Here is a 21,712-nt window from a genome sequence, read left to right as displayed (position 1 = left end):
CACCAGGTTGGGAAAAGTACTAAGTTCAATGGGATGTATTTCCAAGTAAGTGAGTATAAGACTATAGCTTGAAAGTGGTGGTAAGTTTAAAAACTACCATTCATCAAAAGCTTAGGTGAACACAAAATTATTATATAAGTTCTTTTAAAAAGCCATCATAGAGCAGAAGGCAGTTATTTACAAGACCCGATAGTGACAACACCCTTTTGTTCCACTTATGATTTTACATTCCATGCATCTTTGTCTCCTATGTATCTCTCCCTGCACTCCCCACTTCCAGGCTTGTTTCTTTCACTCTTTGCTATATTTTATACTTCTGGTTGTACCAGACCCCAGCATTCATCTCTTTCTACCATCCATGAAGTGAAAAGGGCCACTCAGAGAAATAGTCAGCAAAAGCTACATCTGAAATCACACTGTGGCAGCTCAAAATTGTACTCCTGCCCAGAAAACTGCAATGTTTTAGGCAGCGTTTTCTCCCCATTTGTTGCCTCTTTATTAAGGAGACTCACAATGATCATCATGAATCCTGGAATACAGTAGCATTTTTCAGCACGAACATGCTCAATGCTTGTTCCAGTGAAAAGAAGTTTTCCAATTACTTAAAAGGAGAAAATTGTAACATAGGCAACACAAACAAATCCAAAAGTACAATTCCATTACAAGGTAAACGACTGAATTCAAAGGTTATATAATAACTGCAAGATAAGGTGTGTGTGTCTCAACAACCAAAATCAATAGTTAAATGTTAACCTTTGCATTAACAGCCAATGCAAACTCATTGATAAATGCAGTTTACCAGCTGAAGTACAGACCAGGTCCATGTACTCCATTTCCAAGCTATCTGCTATTCCTTCCTCCCAGCTGCAGGTTTCACCACAGTTCAGCATTTAGTTAGTGGTATTAATCACCATGGTTAAAGCAAAACAGGGTTCCTTTTAACTTGGATTTACTAGCCTGTTTGAAAGCTGACTTCTAAAATGGAACCACAGTTATGTTGATACTGACAAAATGCTTCACACAGTTAAAGCGGGAAAGTGAAAATCTGCAGCCTTGTGAAATATTCCTGATTTTTTACCTGTGTTTCCAAAGTATCACCACTACTTGCTGTACAACAATCACTCAGTTGAGATAGGAACTGTATCATTTACCAAGCATTCACCTGATTTCCTATTAGCTTGTAACAGCTACCATTTATATACTATAGAAATCACTGAACTGATTTTGCAATGTCAGTATTTCCCAAAGTACAAGGAATTCATCATCCATTCCAAGTAATTAGCAAATAGATTATATGCTGTTTTTTGGCAAGACATATTTTACTGACACACTCCATGAAAAATTAACAACAGAAATATAGATTTGGATTTTCTAATTGGATTTGTCTATATATTTCATTGATTACAAATGTGAGCTTACAATGGCTGAGCAGAGTTGTCAAGGATAGGACATTTTGGACGGCATTCATTCATGGCTTGCCATAAGTCAGAGTTGACTTGATGGCACATCAAAAACAAAAACAGCAAAGCAAAGCAAACAAAAGTTCAAATAACTCTTCTTTTGGAACACTGAACTTACTGAAGCTGTTATTCCAGAACATATGGAAAAGGTATCTCTCACTCATATTATCAGTACTTCTAGTGCATAACACAGTGGCATAAAATAGGTCAATAAGGCATACTTGAAATATTAGCAATGCCAGAAAATTGAGTGATCAAAGTTATGAATGAAATTTCTAATGCAGCCAATTGTAAATATTATGCAAGTCACAAAGATTTAAAAACTCCTTTCGGTTAGTGTTCAAAAGCCTCAAATTTATTTATAATGCAGTGAATAGTTTTATAGAGGCTTCCCAAATACTTGTTCAAGCTCTTCATATGAAATGCACCATACAGTTTATTGTTCCAAGTTTAGAAAATGCTTACACAGTTTTAAAGATAAGTTTTCAGCAGTAATGTACATAGCTTTTCTTCACATGTATGTATGCTCAAGTAGAACAGAATCTATCTACCAAGAAAGCAAAAGATACACCAAGAAACTTATGCAGGAAACCACCTGCTCCTGCTGCATTTGATTCAAGGCAAAACAAAGGGTTCCGTTGTCAAATCTGGGCGAAAATGGTCTCCTCACATGTATATTGAGACATATGCATGGATAGACCTTCTACACATTTACATTTTCCACTGGTTTGTGAGTAAGAATACAAATAATTCTACAACAAAGTTTTGTGGGGAAGGTTAAAAAAAATGTTGCACTTTGCAACTCAGGCTAAAACAAAACCTTTTGCATTCTTTTTTGAAATGTGTTTATTCAACTCCATCCCATGCTGTGAAATGCAAAGTCCTCACCAGTCTGTAAAAAATACAGCAATGAAAACAAAGCTTCAAAAGATAAACAGAAAATTCCTCTGAGTTTGAAATAACTAGAGCAGAGCCAAAATATTCTTTTTAGCTTTGTTTTCACTTTCCTTATACTTTAAAAGCATTTCCAGTCTTTGGCAAGTTTTCAACTGTTCTCTCAAATTTTCATTTTTTTTTTAATCCAAGTGCCTGGCACTAAAAGGATGCAAATCCAAAGGCTTTTTTAAGGCTCAAGAGTATTGTAGAGTCCTTGAATGAGTCCACAGGGCACTGTTCAGTGAAGCTTGGAAAACTACCCCAGCCTACAACTAAAGCTTAAGCAGAGGCACTTTATATATGAAATGGCTGCATTAGGACTTTATAGTAAAATATGATTTAGCCAGAGTTCAATGAGCCTCACCTCCCTCAGGCTCTTGTGCATCCTTCTCTTTTGGGGTCAAGTTGGCAGGTTCACAAGATTTTACTTTTGGTTAAACATAGTTTATCATGATATCTGGACACAGAACTGTGTGTTCATGAATCTTCCAGACAATGTCATCAGTAAAAGTCAGAAGCCCTGCTAGCCTTTTCTAGTCACATTGGATGGGGATGTATTATCAAGAGTATATAAAGGTCTTTGAGTATGTGTTAGCTTAGTCATGTCAGGAAGGATTCCAAGCTTGGCCTAGCTCAGGTTCTGCATAGATCTCTGGAACATAAAAAGCAGGCTTTGGCAGCTGTTCCACAACTTTATCAGACCTGAGACTAGCAACCAGTATCCTCCCCTCAAAAAAAAAGAAAGAAAAAGATTAGCACTTTATTTTAGCGTATTTTGTGCGTGAAATTCACAAGCATGGAAATTTAGATGTAGAACTTGAAACGTGCAAAAGTTTGGCTCAGCTCTAGGAATGACTTGCTTGTCACAAAATGTCATCAAAGCACTTAACTATAGCACTGCATAGCAACACACATCTATAAGGAAGGGATTTTCTGCTGGGTACTTGTGGTATTATAGTTAAGCCAAACCCACTGAATAAGGGACTTGCCCTGACCAAGGACACTACAGACCAAGATGTTCTACCCTCTGGAAGAGGGGGGGAGGGGTTAACTACTGAAGAGAGCACCTTGAGACGTCTGCAGAGTGTGCGTAGTTCTTCACTATTTAGAGCATCGATCCTGCGGTGATACTCAGCCACTGACACTACCTGAATATGGAGACAGGAAGACAATAATTCCACTCACAGTTAAAAGAAAAACAAAGAGCAAAAGTTAAAATAAATGAAATGCAGGAGTATGGAGAGGCTGGACAGGGCAGGAAGAAAGAGACCAGTAACATGAAAAAATCAAAATGAAGCAAGACATTTACCACTGTAGTGATATGATGCACAACAGTATTTCAGATCTGGAATGAACACACAAAACAGTTTGGATTTCCAACAAAACAGCACCAGAGATCCGATATATCTTCATATAGTAATAAATCTGCTAGAATCATATGCAATATTACTGAATATCTTGTTTCATAAAAATTGCCCACTGGTTTTAGTTGAATATACATGCTAATTCATAGAAAAAATAGGAGCAAAACCAAATTGCATGCTGGGGATTTCTAAAAAATGAATGAAGTGCAAAGCTACCAATATTTGAATGACTTTATACAAGATCTTTGATGAGACTACACTTAGAATACTGTGTCCAATATTACTTCAAAAATATAATGACACGGAGTTTAAAATATGTTTTGAGTCCCTAGGAGCATAAGCAATTAGGAACCATAAAAGCTTTTTAATGTTTGCTAATAATGAATTCCTACCATCAGTTCCATAAGGAAAATGTGCCTGGTAAAAATACAGCAGGTATATAGTACATTGCACTTTGGATGCTGTCAAACTAACTGCAAAGAAAATCCACTTGCACTTGGTGGATTTTATTCAGAAATGTATTTCAATCAGAAATTCTATCTTAAGGGATGTTTCTGAAATACTGCAGAGAGAACTAGATAATGAATTTATTTTAAAAAGTACAAGGCAATCCAAATTCAGTAAATTGAACTGCATACACTGTATCCGCAACAGACTTATAAATATGCCAGAGGTTGAAGACTTGGAACTGTTCACCAAAACCTGATTATGCTATTAACACTCCCACAATGTTAGAGAGAAGAATTCTAGCATAAGAAACCCCAGAAACTTGGTCCTGTCTATAGGCATGTGTACTAACCAGTCTATTTATATCAAAAGGATACAAAAGAAGCCTCCAAGGAGAGTCATTAGAACTGCTTCTTCAGCACTTTCTAAATCTTAGATTAGTGCTAGATTCACTGTCCCTTGAATGGCTGTTCACTTTCATGTATGTATTTATTATTACACTTGTATGACCGGAGGCTGATCCCAGAAAACCTTTCCTTCCTGCAGTCTGAGACACAGCATATTTTTGAGTACTACACAACACAAGAGTAAACAAGTGTTATTCCTGATTGAGTTCTTCACTTACTCTGCCAACCTCAGTACTTGTGCTGATAGACAGCTAACCTCTACATAACATCTCTACTATCAAACTTCAGTTCATATGATCTTATCCTCTGCAAAACTACTGCTTTTGTTGCTCACCATCTTTCAAGGATGTCTACTTAGATGTAATTTTACTTATATGCTTTCCAACCCAGCTTTCCAATTCAATATATTCTATGCAGAAGCAACACATTAGTAGAACTGATTTTGCAGAGCTACTGGGACCACCTGAAGTGTGAATACCTGATTCTTATTAGGCATGGAATAACTCTGCACTTTATATCCTGTAAAGGGACAGATGCTGTCCAGGAGAAATTAATACTTCATATATAGGTCTTTACAGCACCGGTTACACATTCAAATGAGGAGCACTCAATGGCTGCAGGATAACTAGTTGAATATGTTAATAAAAATGCTGGAAAAGACATGAAATTTAAGAGTTATTTTATTGAATTTATATGGCATATTTACAGAAACACTCTAATTATGTGTTATTTGGTACTGACATACTTTTACTTTTAAGTTATCTTTATGTTGCATTGGAAAAGGAAAAATGAATTTGGTTGTACTGAAGAGTCTATCTAGAAAATGCATGAAAATTAGCTTGTGAAGCTCTGTTTTTCAGAATAAAGTGACAAAGAACAAATCAGTTTTTGTTCTATTTCTGGGGCTTTTAACCTTTTTCATCTACACTGAAATGGGTTATTTGCAGTGTGTCAATAAGCAACCACAAATTTGTTTATAGTGAAAATGATGCAATTAAAGTCCAGAAGAGTTATAGAAGTGTTTAGAAAGCAATCCAAATCTATAGTGTTAACTGTAAACACTTTGCGCATTTGAACACCTTTCTGACATTCCTCATTTAAAAACTTATTATTTGATTTTCAGATCAAATCAGGATGAAAGAACTTGAAAAGAATATTTCAATCTATTCTGAGACATACTGATGATCTATTTACAGAATATATATTGGCAAGGGCTAAGCATACCTATTTTCTTTTCTTAGTGCTTTAACTGGTATAAAGGATAATGTTAGCCCCAGAGAAGCTGATGATATCCAGTACTCAATAAATGCTAAAATTGTCTTTTATTAGCACAGATTTTAATACCACCTAGTGTAACACTTTGTTTCAGCAATGTGCTGACAGTTCTGTAATAAGCTAAATCAGTTCCCTCCACCTGGATAGGTTTTATTGCAAATGCATGGAAAGGGGAAGTGCTGAGTTTTGCTAGCCATAGTAACTACTGTTTGTTCCATATGCTGTTATTCAGTTATCTTTGTCTATATACTAAAAACAAATCAAGTCTGTTGCATGTTTAAACACTTCAGCATGGTTTAGCTTTACATTCAAATTCAGCCTCTATCTTTGCGCATGCATATGTGTACAATGACTGCAGAAGCCTATGTTAGTCTTGTATTAGAATATTATTTTAAGTTTCTATTATCATTGAGAAAAGGGGCCAATCTGCACAATCACCATTGGTTACACATTCAAGGGATCACTTCTGCTGACACCAACACCATGTTGAGCTGTTATGGAACATCAGCTGGTTACTCTGACCTCCTAACACTGTTTTGCTGAAAGGGTAGACTCAATGACCTCATTTGCATGATAGCATAGTTCAATAGGTGCTGGTGGCTTGTGTAAGTTGTGCTGTGTGCCAGGCACCTTTTGCCAAATTACCTGCCAAGCCACAGCTTATCATGTTCATGGCTGTGTGGCTTGTTAATGCCCAATACCAATGAATGATTGTTGAGATATTGGAGGCTGTTTAAATGCTAACAAAACTGAGTGGTTTATTTAAAAATAGTTAAATAAAAACAGTTTGTTACATCATTATTAAAATGGATGGAATTATATATTAATTAAGAACTAATTCACTTCTTGAATCCGCTTATCATGTTATTAAGTTTGACATGCTATTCAAACAACAAAATTACTTTTATGTCTTGTGTACCTTACAAAAAACCCCTCCTGTTTTGCAAGGAGTTCATCTCTTAAGTCCTTCTAAGATATATCTTGCTCTGTTCAGCACACATACAAAGACACAGACATGCACAGAGACATGAAAAAGCCCGTTCTTCATTTTTATGTTGGTTTTGTTGTCCTGATTTTGTATGCCACTTTCCCCCTAAAGGGTAACTAATAACCATTTTAAACAACAATCCACACACTCAGATATGAAAATCTCTCTGGATATACTCAAAGCACTCCATTAATAAATAAGTATGACAGCACATATATATGTTATCCTACAATGCTGGAATATAGCAGTGATGGAAGTTATTTCTTGGAAACTCCAAGTTGCTGCTAAAAGCTTCATTAACATTAGAATATGAAGCTTTAACAGTGTAACAGAATAAAATAATTTATCCATATCAACAGTCTTGATAACAATCTATCTGGTAAGCAAGACTTGGACAACTGATATTGTCTCTCCTTTGTTATCAATAGAAACAAACCTCTAGCCACAACTTGCTCCAAAAGTCAACGGAAAGAAGACTCTGCTGCAGCAACTCAGTGTAGGAGCTTTTTAGTTCTAAAAATAGGTAAGGGAGTACATGATGCAACTCACAAAATTTATTATGCATTATATGGCAATAACATAGAAACAGGGTGAGTCAGAAGGGACCTCCTGGGCCATCTAGTCTGACCCCCGGCTCCAGCTGGCTCCACTCACGACATGCCCACCATGTGCATGTCCAGCCTTATCCTTGAACAGCTTCACCAATGGGGCCACAACCACCTCCCATGGAAGCCCATTCCATACCCTTGGGGTCCTAACTGTCAGCCTAACTTTTTTTTCCTTCTCTCATAATGCTAGAATCAAAGATTAAATAAGGAGCTGAATGGTTGAAAATACAGAATAGGCCAGAAGAAGTAATTCCTTTTTTTTTTATTAAAATCATTCCTCTAACATTGCTAGATGACGGGATTTGCTGCCTCAATATGTAGTGCCTGCTAACTTGGATGGCTTCAAACAGGAACAATTTAGACAAGCTGATGGAAGACTACTGATAGGTGTTGGCCGTAATGGTTTACGGAAACTTCATACTCAGGCAGCTATTAGTCACTGGGTGCGACCATGGGAGAAGGCTACAGGCAGTTTATAGGCTTCAGAGCAAAGGATAACAGGACTCTGGTTCTGAGGTGAACTCAGGATGAGACAGAACATGAGAGCAGTAAGTGGATTCTGAGGAAAGAAAAGGCAATGCAGGGAAATCCCAAGCTAACTTTGTTAAGGCTAGCATTAGTAAGAGCTGCACAGGTGACTAACTACTGGTATATAAAACCACAGATGTCACAATGGATACCCAGGTTTTATTTAAAGCTGTTGACTTCTCCAGTGGAAGGAAATACTACAGGACTGGGCTATATTTCCTTAAGGGAAATCTGGACTGGCCAATCAAAAGGACTGGTGTGGGTTTGCTGACTGCTGAAGGCACTCACATGCTGATACAGATCCATGGGAACAACTTTCTTTAAATAATTAAAGAGAATAAAAGGAGGAGGAAAGAAAGCCACTCTGCCACCAACCAGGCCATTATTATTGTTTCTGACCACCTTCTGGCTGCTAATTTGGACACAAAGATTGTTCATCGATGGCACCTTCTCAAACTAAAGAAAGCTACTAGTGGGGTGCCACAGGGTTCCGTTCTAGGCCCAGTGCTCAACATCTTTATCAATGATTTAGATGAGGAAGTACAAGGAACAATAATCAAATTTGCGGACAATACAAAACTGGGTGGAATAGTGAACACCCTGGAAGTCAGAATGAAGATCCAGGGTGATCTTGATAAACTTGAATGCTCAGGTGAAAGTAACAGAATGAGATTCAATTCTGTTGGGACAAGTGCCAAGTCCTCCACCTAGGAAAAAGAAACCAAATGCATAGATACAAGATGGGGAATATGTGGCTCAGCAGAACTGAAAAAGAACTTGGAGTTATTGTGGACAACAGACTAAATATGAGCCAACAATGCAATGCAGCTGTAAAAAGGGCAAGTACTACTTTGGGATGCATTAATAGAAATATTACTTCCAAATCACAAGTAGTAGTTCCCCTATACTCTTAATTAGTTAGACCTCATATGGAATACTGCATCCAGTTCTGTGCACCAACATTTAAGAAAGTTGCAGAAATTAGAAAAGGTCTAGCAGAGGCCAACAAAAATTATCTAGGGTCTGGAAACACTGCCCTGTGAGGAGAGAATGAGAGAACTGAGTATGTTCAGCCTTGAGAAGAGAAGCCTGAAGGGGGATGTGATAGCAGTCCATAAGTACCTTAAAGGCTGTCACAAAGAGGAAGCTCAAGATCTTTTCTCATTTATACCAGAGTGTAGGACACAGATTAAGAAATTCAAGTTGTGACAAAGCAGATTCAGGCTAGATATCAGGAAAAGTTTGATCAATATTAGAGCAGTATGACAATGGAACCTATTACCTGAGGGGCTCACTGTCACTGGAGACATGCAAAAAGCATTTGGACAGTCATCTTAACTGGATGGTGTAACTTAAGTGTCCTGCAATAACAGGGGGCTGGACCCAACGGCCTTGGCCCCTTCCAACTCTACTATTCTATGATTCAATGTCTATGGATCTGCTATTGCTTCTACAACAACCTGGATTCTTGAGCCAAAGTACATAGCTTAACTACATGGGGACGAAAAAACAGCACATCTGTACTCCTATGTATGCTTTATTAAACTAATTGGCAGCTGTCGATTACAGAGGATACAGTGAAATGGTTTTATCTGGAAGCTATATGCAATGTGGTGCTCTTTAATTTTTTTTCTACAGTCCATCCTGGACGATGATTATTCCCACTCACAGAGGTACAGGTCACATAACAAAGATAAAAACACAGGGACCAGATTCTGCAACAATTCGAATGCATCTTCGTCCTCATACATACTCAAGCAACATTGTTACAGCGCTATGCTTAACATCATCAAAGGTTCATTCACCTGCTCATCTTCTAATATGAAATATGCCATCTTTCATACAGCTCTTCTACATTGGACAAAACAGGCCAATCTCAACACAAAAGAATAGACAGACACAAATTCACAGTCAGAAATGACCATCTTCAGATCAAGTGAAAGGCCATTTTAACTACCAGGATATACATTTTATAAACCTTAAAATGGTAATTATATGGACTTTAGAAACTCAACTACTGCAATATGAAACCTACTGAATTACATCTTACCAAGAATATCCATTCTGGCCTGAATTGAGATATCAGGTTTTTATTGTACTACAATAACCTACCCATGGCAGGATCTTTGTGTTATCAAGCCTGCTTTGTGAATGCTCAATAGCAATTCTACATTTATAAACACAGTCTGCACTTTTCGGATTTCATTTTCCTCTAGCTTCGCTGCTTTCCCTCTTCCTCCCTTGGTACAATGATTGATCTATGTATGAAAATGAGGATGCAATGAATCAGGAAAAATATCCACATTATGAAACAAAACTGAAACAAGAAAATTGAATTAAAGCTACCACATATCTTAAAATCTAACCATCCTTAGACATACTTCCAGTAAGTTCAGAATCAGAATGAAAACATGAACCTGTTCTTGCAGAGTAGATTATTACAGATATCCTATGTAGGGGTGCATGAATCCATGGCCATAACAACAACAAAAACAACAACAAACAAACAAACAATATAATCCCAACTTTCCTCTGTTCTAGAATCAGCCAGTTCATTATTATGCTGTAATAATGTCAAAATTGTATCAACATTCTCATTAGAAGCAGGTAACCCGACCCAGCCAAAATAATCCAAATCTAAGAATGTTGGTTTATCACCACTACCTACAGATACTGAGAAAAATCTCAGCTATGTGAAATATTCCAGTAAACATTCTTATACGTACCACTATACTTACTCATTAAGCTAATTCACTTTTGGACAATTAAATCAGTTGCTCACATTTTATACACTGTACAACACATTCTGAAGCCAATGGGATAATAAACCATAATGAGATCAGGGTTAAAGGTCTTAACTGTCTGTAAGGAATAGAGTATTTTACTTTTAATTAGCTATGTGTCAATAGGCAACAGATTAGTTATATGAAATCTGATTACAATAGACAACATCTTCTCCCAGAAAGAGATAATGTAAGCATAACTTCTATACTTACATCCAAAATTTTGCTATATAGGAAAATTTTGGAAATAGTATAACTCTTTGCATTTACATTTTGTGTTTTTTAAAGAAGTACAGAAACAAACAACGGTGTCTGAAAATATACCCAGACTTCATAATTTTCTTTCCTATATAACCCAGTGAGGGAGGGCCCAAACTGATGTGAATAACAAAATATATCAAACTCCATTTCCTGGTGAATAGAATCTGTTTGGATCAGTCTTACCCAGACTGGTGCCCTCCAGATATTTTGATTGTGTGGCCAGTGCTCAGGAATGCTATGAAATGTAATTCAAAATATCTGGAAGATACCAGACAAGCTCATTTGGGGAGCTTTGGACGCATCCTGAAATACCAGTGCAAAGAAAAAGCATTTGACAAAAAGTACATTTTGAATGAACAATTGTTTACCGTGGGAAAACATTTTCTAAATGAAGACAAATTAGTTTATAAAAGTCACAAGATGACAGAAAACAACTCCATACATTTTACAAGGTCTAAATTTACACGCTTATCTAAATACTCATTACTTTATTTGCTTTTTTTGGCAGTCACACAGTGAACTAACTGAGCCAAACTAATTTGTGGTGAAGTAATGACCATATACCTACACAATGACCACTCTCCATTTCTCCATGATTCTTCAAAAATCTCAATGGTACTCATTGCTTCTAATGTATTATTTTCAGAATTATAATGCATATTAGAAAAACATAACAACAAGCTAAAGTATTTATGACAACCCTCTGCACTTTAGAGAAATATCCATACATCACAACATCCTGTGGTACAATTGCCCACATTTCATAATGATGTCTGAGAAGCATGTAAAATAACCATTTTACATGCTAATTTAAAGCAATTAACCAGGGATGAATGCATTTTGTCAAAAATGTAAGTGCAACATGCAAAAACAAGTAAGTCATGACAAGAAACTCTCTTAACAGACCTTGCCCTCAAAATTTACAATCTTTATTTTCCATGTTTAAATCACTTTAAAGTTCAAGCTGCAAAGTTCTATTTTTCAGAAAAAAATAGGACAATTCAGAATTGCTTTGGAAAGTAGCAATTACCTGAAATGTAAAACTCTGTAATTAACTTTGCAATAAAAAGCAGTGATTAGTACTCTTTGCCATGGCATCATCATCAAATGACAACCAAAACAATAAATATTTCTCAAATGCATTACCAGAGTGTATTTATTTTTCATTGAATGATGTTTTCTTCCTTTCTTGCCATACCAGAAACGAATCATTTCCCTTCTAATTAAATCAATTTTAGCTTTACGTGAGGATTTCTCCCTAGCATTCTCTCTACTTGCTTTCAATTCCAGGCACAGCAATCCTTGCTAGGAGACAGAATAACTTGCTAGCTGCACAGAGTTGACAGACAGGATAAACAGCTAATAGTATATAATCAGTAAGATGTGTCTGGCCCAGTGAATGAAAAACAGAAAGGTTTCTATATTCAAGGGAGGTTGCAGTTCACTAAAGTGCTCAAAAAGCAATAGAGCTTAAAGAGACAGGACTCAATTTTTCTGAATCTAATGAATGTGTTAAAGAAATTCTGCACCTTAAGCATTTTTTCCATGGAATACTGATAATGCATATCTTAAAACATTCAAAAAGATCTACAGTTTTCATAATATACTGATCTTAATGAACTATGCATGTTATTCAAAAATTTTATTTGTTCTGACCATAGAATCAAGAATTGTACAGTTTGAGAGGGCCAAAAAGGCCACTGGGACCAACTCCTTAATGCAGGCCACTAGAATACACTATTGCTCTCAGATATCTGTCTAGTTGCATCTTGAATGGCTCTAATTTGGGAGAGCCCATGGCCTCCCTAGGTAATTATTTCCATTGTCATACTGCCACAACCTTTCTAGAGAACATCTCAGAAGACATCTGTGATCAACCTTTTGCACCACCATTTTTGCAGGAAAATATAATTAAGTAGCACATATTGCTTACAGCATGCAGACAAACCTGCTAGGAAATTGTCCAATAAAATCCAGAATCACAAGTATGGCAAGAGGTGCAAGTTAGTAAGATGTCTTCACATAGAACTTGATTCCATATCAAGAGCTCCCTCTATATGCAGTACATACATTTCATATAAAACGTACTGACAGTTCTCTAATATTAAATGCCAATTTTGATAATATTTAACATTGTTTTAACCACAGAGTGGCCTGATCCAGTCATGTCATCTTATTTCATATTCAAGGATATTTAGGAAGAAGCCAAACCATCTGTGCCAAAGATGAAACACAATTTAATGCAAATAGGGACGAAAGGTGGGTGCAAAAAAAAAAGCTTGTAGACATCTCTTTAGTTCCAATTCTGTACCTTGTGTGCTCCTGGTTCCAAGTGCACAAAGAACAACACCCTCTTGCCATGGATTTTATACTTTCTTTCTGCCTCTGCTTCCGAAGCAGGGAGTATATACAAGTTAGCCCCCTTTTCCAGGGAGAGAAGAGAAGGGAGGTGAAACAAGGTCCAGCTCTCACAAGTAACTTCAGGAAAAGGGTGTGTAAACATTCTGATAAGCTTACATCTAACTCCTTGTGAAAAGGAGTATTCTGGTTATCAATACCAAATACGGTAATTTAAACAACACTGATATTCACTTATTATAACTTCACTGACTGTACAGGCAAAGGAGGTAACTACGGGACAATATGCTTAGAAGTGCTGCTTTGCGGTTCAATGTGCATAAAGGTAATATTGAGAGGCACAGGGAACTCACATCCTCTTTAGCCTTCTTAGGCGCTAGCATTTTTACCGGGGGACACATTTAAAGAGATCTTTCATCGAATAGGATGCAGGCACATAGCAATGTCCCAGTGCTGAAGTTTGTATTTAAAAAATCCAAGTTGTTTCTACAAACACATTATGTTATGAATTTCAACAATGCTAATCTGAAACCCAAGATAATTTAGGAGTCTCCAAGGAAGTGCCTTGGTTCAGAATTACAAAAAGTATTTCAATATTACAGCTGACATTAATATATGCTATATCCCTTGGGGGAAAAAAATCAAGTTTCTTGCCATCCTATCAGTACCTATTGGTACTATTTTATCCCTTTTATGTCAACTTCCAAACATTCCAAAATATATTTTGATCCTGGTCTGTTTAAGCCAGGGGTCTCAAACTCAACTTACCTGGGGGCCACTGGAAGTAGAGTCTGGGTGAGACTGGGCCACATCAAGTATTCCACCACGGTGGCGGTGGTGGGCTGCTCATCCCGCGGCCGGCCCGGGTGCCGACGGCGCTTTGAAGGCCGCAGGCCCCTCCCCTGTGCCCCGCCTGTCCCAGCAATTGGCCCGCGGGCCGCGAGTTTGAGACCCCTGGTTTAAGCAGAACTCCCTCCTGTTATGTCTGAATATTTTAAGTGGGCTCACATTGGGCTGTTTGGCTCCTCCTTTCCCTCTTGGTCCTCCAGTCAATAACTGACTCCTTCAGAGCATAACCCATTTTGTTTTCCCATCCTTGTTCAGACTACTAGTGCTTTTAAGTTCGTTGCTCCTCCCTCCCTCGTTCCTTCCTTTTTTTTAAAAGGAGTCTTAGAACTGCAGAATTGGGGTTGCAGGGCTTCAGCCATAGAAAACTGTGCAATGGTCTTTATATGTCTTGTTTTGTTGTGTTGGTCTTTTGCAGATGTGCTGTCACTGCTGTCTGAAATGGGTACTGTTATCAAGTCAATTTTTTTGTATGTTTCAGCTGCCAAGGAACTGTCAAAGAGGAGTAAGGAGGTAACTTATAAGGAAAGCAACAAATTCAGACAGCATATAGGCTACTTTGCACATAGGATCCAATGGGCAAGGTATCAATTAAAAGGCATAAATGATAAGGTAGGGGGAGGCTGCAAAAGCAGGTGAGCCAGAAGCAGAGGGAGGGATATTTCCCACTTAATAAGGCCATCCTCTTGATTATAATTGTTGAACTGATGTTTCTTAATTCACTTCACCTTTTTACCACTTCCAAAATCCTTCATCTGCTCCAGAAAAGGGAGATATTAACTCACCCCTTCCCTTTTTGTGGCTCCTTTTCAAAGTTTTCACTTCCCTGATAGTTTAAAAAAAAAAACTCCAAACCAAAACTCTTGAGGGTACAGTAGCAACAGAATTTAGATCTCTTTCTTCCAGGTGCCTGAACTATAGCATCAGCCATTTTTAAATAAGGGTCACTGCAAAGAATATCAAAGATAGTTTACTAAGATGCTGAGCTCCAGTGGGTATATTAGTTATGAGTTCATGATATAATGCAGTGGTGGACATTTTGCAGGTCAAAAAACCTGAACAGTCACAGCATAGCTGAACCGCTGTAGGTAGCATAACCAGAAACTGAAGGCCTGGGGAGCCACAAATTGCTTTCTCCTGATAAAATTGTGACAAATATGGACAATTAATTTATACTAAAGGATTTTGTGGGTTTTCATTGTTGCAGGGCTTACTATATAATCTGTTTCCACAGAGATGCCAAATTATATCACTCTTTACTATCATCTTATAACCAATTTTCCAAAAATACAGCAGATTCTGATGCACATCCAACAGTACACACACTTACATTGATAATGATACCTCTGTAACAAACATTAACTTTTGTACTATCACTAAAAAATGAATCAAATTATTAATGCAAGTCTTCATATGCCTGACTCTAACACACATTGAACCAAATGATATTATACATAAGAACATATGCTTAGGACGGACATACAATTAAGGTAATGTATTATATTAAACTACACTCTCATATACACCATACAACAGGGGTCTCAAACTCAACTTACCTGGGGGCCGCTGGAAGTAGAGTCTGGGTGAGGCTGGGCCGCATCAAGTAATCCACCACCGCGGTGGTGGTGGGCCGCTCATCCGGAGGCCGGCCCGGGCGCCGCAAGCACTTTGAAGGCCGCAGGGCCCCTCCCCGTGCCCTGCCCGTCCCGGCAATTGGCCCGCGGGCCATGAGTTTGAGACCCCTGCCATACAATATGCTAGAAACATAGTCCAGAAACAATGATGTTTCATTATATTTATGAGGTAGGTGTCTTTTAGGCCACTGATAACAAATAGAAAATTACCCAGGTGCATGTTTCCTTTTGAATTTTGTCCATTCTGATGTACAGTAAGCAAAACATTTTACAAAGCTACATACGCATCTTTTCTATACAATAAGAACTAAACTTTCAGATGACAAAAATTAAGCAACAAAATTACCAGGACACATACATATTTACAGTTATTACTGCAATATCTAAATTATCTTTTTCCATGAATCTTCCTTTTAAGGAAAGTTGATGTTTTTCAAACAAAAGCTGTGCCTTCTAAAGGCTTTAAAAAGCATTTAAAAGTGCTTACCTCCCATTCCTTAGCAGTTGATTCAGTAGCCAAATCCTCACCAGTTTCCAATTCAATTTTTTTAACTACGATAAAGCCAGGCTCTCTGCTCATTTCTCCAGTATCTTCCGCATATATTTCTGGACTCCACTGAACAAAAAATGCATACAGATGTTCAGTCCTTTACAAGAAGAAAAAAAAAGAAAATTAATTACTGACCCTTTATAGCCAAAGATGTCTGGATATAATTTAAGTTCTAACTATCAAAACATTTCTATTTACCCTTCTCTTTGAAAATAAACAAAGAAAATACCTATTACAGATTTTAACAGAAGCATGAATTGACTACAGGCAATCCCCGGGTTACATACAAGTTCTGCTCCTGAAAAAATGGAAATTCATCTTTAAGTGAAATTTGAATGTGAAGTGATCAGGTATAGTCAGCCCTCCACATTCACAGGGGTTGTGAAAGTGGAAAAAGTGCAAATATCTCTACTCTGCCCTAACTCACCAGTGCCTCCTCTTTGCAGCAAAGAAATGTTGAAAATACTTTCCTCTCCGGCAGGATTCAGGGCAGGGCAGGGCAGGGCAGGGCAGGAAGGCATACTTTGGAGGCCTTCCTCCCCATCCCACTACTATCTATCTCTCTGGACCAAATATTTGAAAAGAAGTTTATTTGAGGGGAAGGAGGGGATGCAATGTGACAATCTTTCCCACAGAAATATACACAGCAGGAGAGAATTCTAAAGAAATGAATAATCCAGTTATATGTTACCTACCTGAATAGAGTCTTTGGTTTCAGAGCATATGCAGAATTCATTATAGAAAGGATAGTGAGAAAGCGTATATCCAACCATTTGATTAAATAAAATATTAAATATTGATATTGATGAAATATTACTAGCATGACTTTCAGGTCACAACTCAACTCTTATTTTCATGGAAATCTTGAATTTAGTAAAACCAGGGGCATAGAAAGAGTCCAGCTGCTCTTTTGTCCATTACTATATAATAGTTTCCATTACCAAAGTTAGTAGTTGGTCAGCAAATCTGAACAATAGTAACAGAACTGCTTTCCAGTTCTACAGTATCTTTTTTGAGATGGTATTTAATGTGTGACCCCACCAAGGATTTATATAAGGGCATTTGCATCCTGACAGTTTCATTTATGTTTAAGGCATTTACGAATAATCCTTAGCATGAAATTCATATTTTCTACCGCTGTTTTAAAACTGGATCATAATTTTCACTGAGGTCTCCACACTGACCCCAGGAACTCTTTTCCAGGCTTGAAACCTACAGTTCAGATACAACTATTGCAGATATCTGAATGTGAATTATGTTTGTACTACTTCCAATTCTGGTTCAGAAAGTACCGCATTTTTCGCTCTATAAGACACACTTTTGCCCCCTCAAAAGTAAGGGGAAATGTCTGTGCATCTTATACAGTGAATGTGTGTTTGCCCGACGCCCGGGACTCTGACAGCCTGCCTGTACCACGTGGCACCACCTGGCCGGCACGCGCTCGGCACGCCCTGCTCCGCCCCTGCTCCAGCGCAGGTGAGAGCTGTGCCGCTCAGGGGGAGCAGTGGAGGAGGAGGAGCCGTGGGCTTTAACCCGCCGGCCACACGGAGAGATGGACTGCTCACCCCCACCGCCTGGGAAGATCTGCCGTGGAGGAGGAGGAGCCGCGGGCTTTAACCCGCCAGCTGCACGGAGAGACGGACTGCTCACCCCCACCGCCCAGGAAGACCTGCCGCCGCACCGCCCGGAAGACCACCGCCAGCATGCTGCTGTCCTGGGTGCACCACAACTGGCCGGCACACGCTCGGCGCGCCCTGCTTCACCCCCCTCCTCCGGCGCAGGTGAGAGCTGTTAATCACAGGTCGGTGTGTATTTTCAAATGGCAGCCCATCTTTTAATGAAGCCCATGGGGAAGTGATGGGGAATGTGCCTGTGATTATCAGGAAGCTTTCCATGGATCCCTCCTCTAAAAACTAGGTGCGTCTTATGGTCAGGTGCGTCTTATAGAGCGAAAAATACAATAAGTGAAAGTTACAATCCAACCCTTCAGCCCCTTAAAGCAAATGAATATTTGCACTAAAACTATAGTGAGCAATTATACCAAACTCACTAGAAGTAGTGTCGTGTGAAACTATATAGCAAGAAGCATGTACCTCACATGATTCAACATACAATAAAGTCAGAAAACTAACATGACAGCATGCAATAAAACTGTAGCTGAAGACTTTAAAAGTCTGATAGAATAGTGCAATTAACATCCTGGCATACTGAAAAAAAGCAACACTTTGAGGTAGAGGTAAGAATGTACCCTTCTGTAATACTATATTTAAAGAGAACACAGTACATCTTACCTGTCTGGTGGCACAGCGAACCAATACTCATGCTTCTTGTCTCTTTGTGCATACTGCTGCATTGATGCACTTGCTTGTGATACAAATGTTTTTCGCATTGGCTTGCCAACTCTCAGACACAAAAACTTGTGTAATCGATGTCTTCTCTTCTCTTTCATCAGAGAACCTTTCATTAATTAAATAAGATAGTAAATGCCAGATCTTGCTCAGCAGGTTTTATTGGGTTACTACTAGTTACTAACCTACTAGTTCTATCTTATTTAATAGGACACTGAATTGTGCAGGTGGCATTATACAATGGAATCTACAAGGGACCAAGTTTAGTTTCATGCTATTCTTATTAATAAGCTTGCTGGCTCGCTCTCTCTCCCCACTGTCCCCCAATACTTTACCATTTTAAATCCAAATAAGTCAAGGGGCATGGATTAGAAGTCTTCTATTTGTTCTAGCAACATTTCTGTTAGGTAGGCTAAACCAAGCCATAAAGGCACCTTGGAAGCTTCACAACTGAGAACTGTTTTAAAGTTGGTTTTCCTAGATTCAAAACTCAGATTGAAACCAGATTTTTAAAAATCTTGGTTAAAAATCTTTATTCAAATTTATGACAGTCACACTTACTAGCGGGTAGATAAATCCCAATGGAATCAGTGTGGCTTACTTCCGAAAAAACTGCATAGGACTGTAATGCACAGCTGCATACATATGCAGATAAATGAACAAAATGTCTGAATATAAGTGTCTGTGCATCAGCCTTCATCTTGAGAAGAGGAATACTTCTTTAAAGTGGTGCCTCTCAGGCATGCTTTTTTTTAAAAAAAGTACATGTTTAGAGTTTATTGCCATATTAATGAGCAATTCTTTTAAAAATAAGCTGAAGAAATGTTGCTTGTCTGTTTGAAAGTAATACATTAGCCATTAAATCACATGATTCAAGAGCCATTAAGACAGATCCAACAAATAATAATTAATATCTAAAATGAAAGTGGCAGAGATGGAGACAAGTAAGTCAAATTCAAAATCTTAATTGTGGCTACAGACCAGCATATAACTGACCTACTGAAGTCACTTCACCATCACCATAAACAACATGAGGTTTAAATATATTAAATACTACATTAAAATGATGGTAAAGAATGAATGAATAAGGGGTAAGAATGAAACATAAAATATCAATAAAGCTTTCCAAAGACCTAGCTTTATTGTGTTGCAATACTCCCCTATAAAGTATAACAAATTTAAGTGCAAATAACTAACAGGAAAAAGAAACATACTAAATCGCTCTCTTTGGTTTACAGCATATTGTAGTGAACTGTGTCTACCTGCCAATGGAACAGTCACCACTGGCATAACAAGCTTCCCCTGCAATCTTCTTCCCAAATTCTGTTCCAAAGATTTGGGCGTACACTCCTGAGAGGATTAAATAATGCCACAGGAGAAACACAGCACAGGAGGCCCCCTTCTTATGTGATGTTAGATACACTCCCAAAACTTATACAATGCAGATTGACTAGATTCCAGGTTGATTCAGTACAACCCCTGAAATACAACTACACCTGAGAGGCCACAATGTCTTCCCCTTCCGCTACTACCCTCAATTCTCTACCACATTCCTGTAATACACCTTCCCCAACCTGCAGCCACCCTGATGAGTTGCGCTACAATTAATACATCAGACTTTTAACTTGCTTTTTTTCCTCTTTCAAGGCACCCAGGGAGGCTACAAAGAACACATAACTTCAATAATTCTCATGAGAGAAGCTTTAGTCCAACACGTCTGGAGGGTACTAAGTTGGGGAAGACTGCTCTAAAATCTTCATATATTAAGATGTATTTACAAATGGCAAAGTGTGAAAATTGCAGACACTCAATCTAAAGTTGAATAATTTTAAATATAGTTACTTTGAATACATTCTGAAAAATTAAACCAAGGGTGAGGCTAATGTCTCAGAAAACAGGCCTTTATATTACTCCAAGACATCAGCAGATATTTTATCACAGCAAAAAAAGCAAGCAAACATAAACTTCCTCTAGCACTTTGATCCCTTAGTAGAAGGTTGTCCAATTTTCTAAATTAAAGTGACTTGTTACCCCAATTACCTTATTAGACTTAATGTGGTATAAACACATAAAACCATGAATTTCCTGAAGAATATGTGCCTCAGAAAAAAATAGGCAAATAGAACACAATATATACTGCTTATTGTCCAGCATTTTCAGCAAAGGTTGTAGTCCAGCAATCAAGGTTCCTTTCCCAAGCATTCATGGCCATGATCAAAAGCTGTTATTCGATATATGCATTTCTTTTATAACATACTGATCCAGTCATGCCCTCTTACTTTTTTTAATTCATTTGAACTTCCATAGGGACTGATACCACTTTTCCACTTCCCCAACTGCTTTGCTTTGGTCTTTAAATATTATATTTGCAAGTATTAACTTTAGTTGTCCTCTCCTGCCTTCTCTTGCAAATATCTGCTTTTATGTTATTACGTACTATTGTATTTCAATGTATTTTATCATGTTGTAAGCCGCCCCGAGGTTTCGGCAAGGGGCGGCATAGAAATGTTATAATAATAATAATAATAATAATAATAATAATAATAATAATATGTCGTGGTAGAAGATATATCATTATCCTATGCTAAAAAGGGAAAAATAGTTCTTTCACTTCTTCTTAGTCTTTGCAAATTACACCACTGCTATACAAGTGAAAAACCTGTCCATTTTAATTCTCTTTTTGCCTGTAGATCTAAGTCAGATTGTTAAGATCTAAGTCAGATTGTCAGATTATTCTAAAATTGGTCCTTCTCTCCTTGTCTGTCTTAAGGCATGGTTATTCTCTCATTATGCTGTCCTGATTATTAGCATCCTTCTCATATGAAACAGTTTTTCTGTTCTAAATTCCGCTGCCTGCTGCCTTCTGTGTTGAAACTCCTTCAAGTATCTTCATTCTCTTTCTCAGTGGTCATTACGACT

General features: G+C 37.9%; 1 protein-coding gene across 2 annotated transcripts in view; it reads right to left on the bottom strand.

Moving 5' to 3' along the window:
- The window catches only part of OXR1 (oxidation resistance 1), a 70,313-nt gene that overhangs the window by 19,834 nt on the left and 28,767 nt on the right, over positions 1-21,712 (bottom strand). The window contains exons 8-10 of one of the 2 annotated variants that reach the window (XM_044421780.1): positions 18,737-18,902; positions 16,383-16,542; positions 3,464-3,544 (exon numbers count right to left, since the gene is read on the bottom strand). In XM_044421780.1, the coding sequence (XP_044277715.1) occupies positions 3,464-3,544; positions 16,383-16,542; positions 18,737-18,902 (407 nt within the window). The remainder of the gene's footprint in view (positions 1-3,463; positions 3,545-16,382; positions 16,543-18,736; positions 18,903-21,712) is intronic. The other variant, XM_044421781.1, reaches the window with a different exon arrangement.

Source organism: Varanus komodoensis, unplaced genomic scaffold (genome assembly GCF_004798865.1).
Source record: "Varanus komodoensis strain SLA01 unplaced genomic scaffold, ASM479886v1 scaffold12, whole genome shotgun sequence".
NCBI lineage: Eukaryota > Metazoa > Chordata > Lepidosauria > Squamata > Varanidae > Varanus > Varanus komodoensis.
Note: the sequence above shows the minus strand (reverse complement) of the source record. Positions and strands in the feature narration are given on the sequence as shown.